This window comes from Mercenaria mercenaria, chromosome 16 (assembly GCF_021730395.1).
Source record: "Mercenaria mercenaria strain notata chromosome 16, MADL_Memer_1, whole genome shotgun sequence".
Lineage (NCBI taxonomy): Eukaryota > Metazoa > Mollusca > Bivalvia > Venerida > Veneridae > Mercenaria > Mercenaria mercenaria.
This window is the reverse complement of record NC_069376.1, coordinates 54,386,840-54,394,718: the sequence shown is the minus strand read 5'-3', so window position 1 is coordinate 54,394,718 and position 7,879 is coordinate 54,386,840. Positions and strand designations below refer to the sequence as shown.

At 32.6% G+C, this 7,879-nt stretch overlaps 1 protein-coding gene across 1 annotated transcript; it reads left to right on the top strand.

Annotated features, from left to right (window-relative positions):
- The first annotated feature begins 1,680 nt into the window (after positions 1-1,680).
- On the top strand, positions 1,681-7,488 carry LOC128549719 (perlucin-like protein). The gene is made up of 5 exons (XM_053527117.1): positions 1,681-1,978; positions 2,391-2,485; positions 5,070-5,160; positions 5,435-5,648; positions 6,704-7,488. Exons 1-5 carry the CDS (start codon positions 1,768-1,770, stop codon positions 6,714-6,716), a joined length of 624 nt encoding a protein of 207 aa, XP_053383092.1. The 5' UTR covers positions 1,681-1,767; the 3' UTR covers positions 6,717-7,488.
- Positions 7,489-7,879: the final 391 nt, after the last annotated feature.

Genomic DNA, 7,879 nt, shown 5'->3' with positions numbered 1-7,879 from the left:
TGTAAGTCTTTGAAGGTCAGTGTGAAATTTCAATATGAATGACTTGTGACTAGGAGTAATATGTACGAGTTTCAAAGAAATCCATCAAAAAATGAATGAGTATTAAGCAATGTTAAACTTTGTGACAAGCAGAAAGAACAAAAACAATATTGTCCCCAGATCATTAAATGTTGATGAAAAGAAAATACTTGGGTAAATGGGTTTTGTACTATTTAATATACACAAGAGAATATATTATCACCAGAAGCCCTTGCATACCTAAAATGATTGCACTTGTTAATGTAACAAACTGGTTGTATTTGATAAACAAACTTTTTTATATTCTTCCCATTGTTTTCTGTTTTAGGGCAAGCCCATTCTTTTAAGTGGGGAAGATACAGCGCATTTCACGGAATTACACTATTGAAGGTTCTGTGGTTACCGCCGTATGTATATGTCTGCGGATGTGGTCGGTAGCATGCATTTCAACTACCGTACATGAACAGGCTCAGTCAAACAGAGCCTGCAACACAATCATTTTTGTCGTGTTGAACGACCTGTAGAGTTTCCACTTTGTTATTTTATACCAATAAACTAGCTATATATACTAGCTATATATTTTAACCGACACGTTCTTTTAAAACTGTAAACAGTGTCAGTCAGGATAAACGTTTTTTTTTTTGTTTTTTTTATTTTATGCAGCGTTGCACAAGACACAGAGTGAAAAAATTAACTAGCAAGCTGTTGCATAAATCTATCGTATAACTAAAAATACCTATTATATATACATGTTATCAAGTGATCTGATTTGCCAACTCAAGCACGTAGCATAGGTCATTGTAGGTCATGAAAACTTAATACGGCTACGCCGAAAAATAAAAGTTATTTATCTTCTCCAACTATGTACTACAAAACGTAATGGGTAAACATATTAGGCCAAAATACGAGCCATTGTCTTTAACAAAGCAATTGTGTGCAGTTAAATTGCACAATAAAATATTGGTGTTAAACAAAGATTTCTTCAGGAGGTCACAGAAGAAGAAATGTATGAAATATTAAAATGTGACAATTAGGAAAATCTGTTGCATTAACCTCTGACAGAACAGCTCATTTGTGTTTGTACAACATTTTCTGATTTGTGGAATTTTGGAAATTTAAGGGGTCATAACATCATACATTTGATACTATGTATTGAACATAAGTATACTACCACTGTAAGTTTAAAACGAACTGTCTCATCTGTCGTTTACATCCTATTAGAATGTGAGCATATTAGTGTATGGTACCACATACCAAACTCCTATACAACCAAGGTAAAAGATAGCACACTCGGTGCGGTTTGATTGTTTGTTCACGAGAGGTCATTAAATGTACACACCCCATGCCCATTAGCACCTGTATTAGCGGAAATTTATTGCAGATAAAACTGATACTGTGACAGTCATAGTTCAGATTGACGAAACTGAGTGAATCATATTAACAAAAGAAAACGATTTACAAATGTATCTTTAATCTGTTTACGAACTCGTTTCTTTTGTAAGGTTAGCGATTAGGAGGCAAACAAATATAACGAAACAGCTATCAGTTATCAAGAAAAATATATTCATTTTGAAAATCTTAACTAGCATTTTTAAAAATGGTAATTGTAAAGTTAAACTGATGCAACAGATAATTATAAAGTTACATATAACTCTATCCCACAAACGCAACGTTTGTTGTTCAGAGTCCCTTGTAAGTTCCGTTTCATCGGTTATACTTTTCACGGAGATAATTAATTTTCAATATACCATGTTCTTCAAAGTAAGCTTTATTCATCTAATGATTTCGTATGTACTAGTGAATGGAGACTTCTACGTACGACATACCCATGGCAGGCTTGACTCTAGTTCGGACTCAAGTGAGTCAGTTGACGATCATAAAATGCTGAAGAAAATTGAGGGAATAGAAACAAAACTGACTGAAATGAAGAAACTACTTGAAGCACAAAATTCATCAGCAGGTGCGAGCTAAAACATATATATTTCTTTTCGTTTACTAATTAACATATGCATGAGTAAACACTGCTTGAAACAGTAATTATCTTCCTTTTTATGACTGTATAAAGTGAGTGAATTGTATCATAGCGAAAATTATTTTTAAAATACTTTCATGAAAAGTAACTGTGTTCAAATAAATGAATAGTTTAAATTTTGGGATTTGTAACGATTTTATGTTAATTGACAAGTTTCTGCTTGTTTCCTTAACACAATATCAAAATAATTTATATTAGAATTAGCTTTATTTGATACACAAAAATGTGATTTTCTGCAACTTACCTTGTATCTTAATCATTTGCATCAAACCAAAAGTATCTAATTAACAAGTTCTTAGATCTGTATCCAGCTCTTACTTTCACGTACTTTTTCTTGTAGAAGTGTTTCTGTCCGACTGCCCAAATGAATGGATCAGATATCATAACTCTTGTTACTTTTTTGGGAAAAAAGATGTCGAATTTCGAGAAGCCGAGGTTTGCAAGTTTACTTATATTCTGTTTACTTAATTACGCACTTAACATGTGATGATATTAGGTTTTAGTTTAAGAAGTTTTAAAGTTATGACTCTAGATATGAATAAGTTCTATACAAATAATTATACTGCACTAACTATACTTTAGATACAAATGTATTTATATAGTCATCTTCATATCAATTATGATCACTTGTTTTTAAACGACTTCTAATCAGTTAAAGTCATAATCGTATAATATTATTTGCAATGCTAGTAGTTTTCTGTTTCAACTGAGTTGATTACATTATGGATAATCTTGAAACTGTTAACTAAATCAAAGGACTGAAAGTACTGGAGGATCGATTGTCTTTGAACAACACAGATAATACAAGATTTTTATGATTAGCATTTATTATTTATCAATTAATATTAGGTATTTGACATTGACGGAACCGGTTACCTAGCCGCTGCCTTCTCCGCATGTAAACTTGAATGTGACTGTTTAATAAATACTCCTTGTCAATTATATCTCGGAACATATAATTTATTAGCCTCTGATCTGTTATCCGTAAGCTATACTCTGTGTACATATGAATTAAAATACTGCAAGTAAGTTAAGACGGAGCCCTTTGCAATATTTTAAATTGCGTGACCGATAAAAACCATAACCCGCCATCAGTATTAGCCCGTAATTACATTCATGAATACTTTTGACCGTTTAACTGAACATGGTGCTTTTAAAAATCTAGAAACAAATTATTGTTTGATTTACTAGTGACGTTATATATTTTTAGGAAATGAAATCACCATTATTATACAAATTTCCAAAATGAAGGTCTGTAAAGCCAGCGGAAGATGTAGTCCTTGAAATAATTTCTGTTCCGTTTTGAAAAGTTTCAGCACTTTATTAAAGTGTTATCTAATCCAGTCCATAGCTAACCATCCTTGGACTAATATCTCTTTTAAATAGGATATATATCGTAAAATGATGTCAGACCATTATAGTTTTGCTCACTGGTTTTAAGTCGGACCGATATCATGTCTAGGTACGATATCGATCAAGTACCAAACCGTTTATCCGTCACTGGGGATACTCCATCTTTTACGCAATTCACTGTTATTGGCAAAAAATCATCAACGTTGAAATCGGCATGCCAAACAGCTTACATTTATTACATTTAAGTTGCATTTCTTACGACATCTGGCCAATACTTGACCTTTGTTGTTTTTGATGTGTTTAACCTATATGAATGGCTAGGTACTGACTGAGGGGATTTTTAATCATATCTTACACACATAACACTATGCTTAAAATGGTGTGGGTTATATTTTTATATCGGGCAGACATAGTGCCTACCAGTCAAAATTCCGACTGCTGTCAATCTGATATAGGCATACAAACTGAGTGACACATCTATGAATTAGGCGCGGAGAATAATCAATAGTAAAGTGTAACATGCTGTTCAAAGTGAACCTTTGATTTAAGAATAACGTGTAAAATTCCTAGCACCGTCATTTCATTACTTATTAACATTTTTATGGAATACATGTAAATTTGTATTTAAACGCTACTGACAAAATGAATAATCCAAAACAAAACATCTATAAAATAGAACAAATATTTCTCATTCACAAATATTCACAACTCACAACTTTCCCGTGTCTCGCTATGCTGTGCTACTATATTCGTAAATGTATTATCCAGAATCCAAAATAGTCGTAAATATATTAGCCAATAAATCTATTTATATCTTCGGCGTTTGTCCGGTGACCTAGTTTTCGCGCATTAATATGTTACTGCAGTCAAAACAAAAAACAACAGAAATGTATATTATACTGACTGAAAAATACCTTAAAATTAACGTTGGACAGCTGAAAATACCGACGTGACAAAATAATTATATTTTGATGGTTAAATAAATGTATGGTACGGAACTATTTGTTTGTACCTACGGCACTACTTTTGTTCGGTCTGCATTAAGGAAATTTCTACATTGTTAAGTTTGGATCGTGATCGATCCAAAAAGTGCCCTGTTAATAGTTGTGTTTATCCATGTATCATAAAAGAGAAATACCAAATAGCGCCAAAACGTGGATTAATTAAACTGTTAAGTTATTGTTAATATCGTGTTTGTGTTCGTATCATGTTTGAGTACTTGAATTGACAACGTAATTTGACTTTTGTTACCGGCATGTAATGTCCGCTTTGCCTCAGTTGTGTGATAATACAGGCTGAATATTGCAAGCAACATTTACTCATTGCATACCGCCTCGGTAGCCTAGTGGTACAGCGTCCAATTCGAGTGCGGGAGGTCGTGGGTTCGATCCCCGGCCGCGTCATACCAAAGACGTAAAAAATGGTACTAGCAGCTTCCTCGCTTGGCGCTCAGCATTAAGAGGATAGTGCCAGGACTGGTCAGCCCGGTATCAGTATAATGTGACTGGGTGGGGTATCATGCCACGTGTCTACGGCGTGATATTCCACTATAAAGTTGGGTATTGTGCTCACTGCTACAAGTAGATACTGTCGTTTAGATGACTGAAAAATTGTTGAAAAAGACGTTAAACCCGAACACAGACAGACAGACATTTATTCATTGCAGATTATCTGCGAAGGCTATGAAGCAACTCTCGTCAATATTGGTAGTGAGCTCGAATATAGTTTCATCAAGAGTCAACTGCAAGAAAGGAAGGGTAACCATTCAGCTTCAGTTATTAGAAATAAATATTTCTACTCCAAATGGTGTCCTTTTATATTGTATGTACAGCATTTTCCAAGTATTATGTCATAATATAAAGTTCTTTCATATAATCTATACAACGTTTTCGAAGTTTTATTGTATATAGGCCTATTACATAAAACTATTTGAATGAAAATCATAAAAGTGTTAAGCTTTCTACATGTATTGGCATTCCTATTTTTGATATGACATTCGTAAGGGCATTTAATAAATGTGAAATGTTTCAGCGCCAAAACACTGGATCGGATTGACGGATGAGAATGTAGAAGGCGAATGGAGACTCTATCCGTCAGGACCTCTTGCAAACTTTATTATATGGGGAAAAGCTCAGCCTGAGCAGGGAAGACTGGCAAACTGTGTCGCAATATGGGAAACGTATGAATACAAATATGTGGATGAGCCATGTACCAACAGGAATTTTAGACCGCTCTGCGAAAGAATGTACGCTACGATAAAGTTATACATTGGTTATACATTAATTTATACCTAAAAATCAAGATAATGGTTGATTTCAAAATCATTGACTAATATTTAGGCATAAAAAAATGTTTGTTTCCGGTATCCCAACCTACCCTAAATTTTTGGTATGGCCTTGGAGAATATTTTTTCAACGTTTTAACAAAAAAGTCGCAAAACTGCACTTTTTATGCTTTAAACATGGTTAGTGATGTTACAAATCAACTTACTGATGATAACCCTTGGAGGCATAACCCTCTTATTTGTATTCATTTTTTGACACAAAAATAATTTCTGAAAAAGTCTCACTTAATAAAAAAAATATTTTAAAAAATAATTTTTCCGACCTACCTACCCTATTTTTTTAACATGTTACCGGAAACAAAGATTTTTTCAAGGCCTTACCGTTCAACATCTACTCACACAACTTTGCTTTATCAAGAGTTTTTTCTAAGTACCGCGATAGCTACCTAGCTCTCTAATGGCAAAAGTATACCATTATTAGTTCCAGGTACATCCACAATAAAATTACCATTCAAGACAAGAAATCTTTTAATACGTTTCAATACATCTAGTCTATTTGTAGGAAAAAACACTTTGAAGTTCAAATGAATCAAAGCACTCCTAAATTTATTCAGCAGTTTGATCAATATAATGGACATTTTCATACATACAATTGTACAAATTGGTAAACACATAATTCACATGGTGTAAACCCACAATCAACCCAATTTTCTGCTTGTAATTTTAGATATTTCCTTACCCGATAACTAATGTTGACTGGTCATCGATATATTTGTTTAGAGAAAATGACTCTTGAATAGAATATATGTTATTTTATATAAGAAATGAGAAAGCATACAAATATCAATTTTGTACTCTGTACATGTGCTAGCAACATAAAATGTCAGGGCAAAATATGCTGAAATTCTCTTCAGTTTGGCTGTCTTACAAAGATTCGAAATTTACGTAATTATATCAACACTTGATCTAATTTGAAGCCTGGTAATATGTAGACAGTGTCATTGTTTTAATTTCAGGGCACGCTTCTAATCAAATCTATACCTACAGTGCAGACTTTGTACTACAGACGAACTTTATGCAGCAGACAACATACTGTGTCAGATGGTCAAATAATATGATAATACATGTAGTACTATTGGTGATTTCTTACAAAGACCGATAACTTCAAACGAACCAACACGGATTAATCTTTTAGAATAAGTTAAATTTTATTTTTGTCATATTCCGTAAATATTCTTTTTTGTTTGAAATCTATTAAAACTTTTGTGTTAATTTACATATTTATGTATTGGCCTTTTTGTACAAATACTTCAAGGATTTATATCATTCCTTCTGTTAATTTACTTGCACACCATTTATTCAATATAATAACATTATGCAACTTTTAACCGATCAGACTTGCTACTAATAGATTCCTTTCTATATCCACTGCATCATTCAGTATACAAATGAACAAAACGGTAAAAAAGATGAAAATAATATTTTACGTAATGAATATGGAAACAGACAGTGTAACATCGAACAAATTACATATAAGAAATATTAGAATATATGTCAGTCGTCTGCTAACAATTATATAGAAAAAACATTATCGAAATGATTTTAGAAGTAAATGTTCATTTTTATGCATTTTGTTTCTACATATTTGTTTCTACCTATTTGTGATCAAATGAACTCGATATGAGACTGTTACACAACTACATGTTAAAACAATAACTTCCATGAAATCTTCATTTTTCAAGTTTCTGCTCTTTTTTGCTAAAGTCTAAATGCCAAATAAAATAATATATTCAATTTATAAGTGTTTTACTTGCTTATAATTGTAGTGCTTATAGTTGACCTTAAATAGGCATGTATAATTACAAGCCGATCTACAATCAGAGAAAAACAACAAGAAACTAGAATTGTGTACATTGGAGACGGATGCCCAACATACTGTGTCATTCTCAATTAGCAAAGATTTTAGTAAAGACCATCTTCACATGAACGATGTCCGACTAAAAGTTTGAAGCAAATTGTATTCAGATAAGGTTGTGTATCTGAGTAACTTTGAATCCATTCCTTCAAAAACTGTATGAGAAGTTGAACACACAAGATTTTTTCTTAATATTCTATAGAAAAAAATACGAATGGGCCATAACTGCGGTAAAAATAATTAAAGAAAAAAATCCTTTATGGTTATCTGCATATCC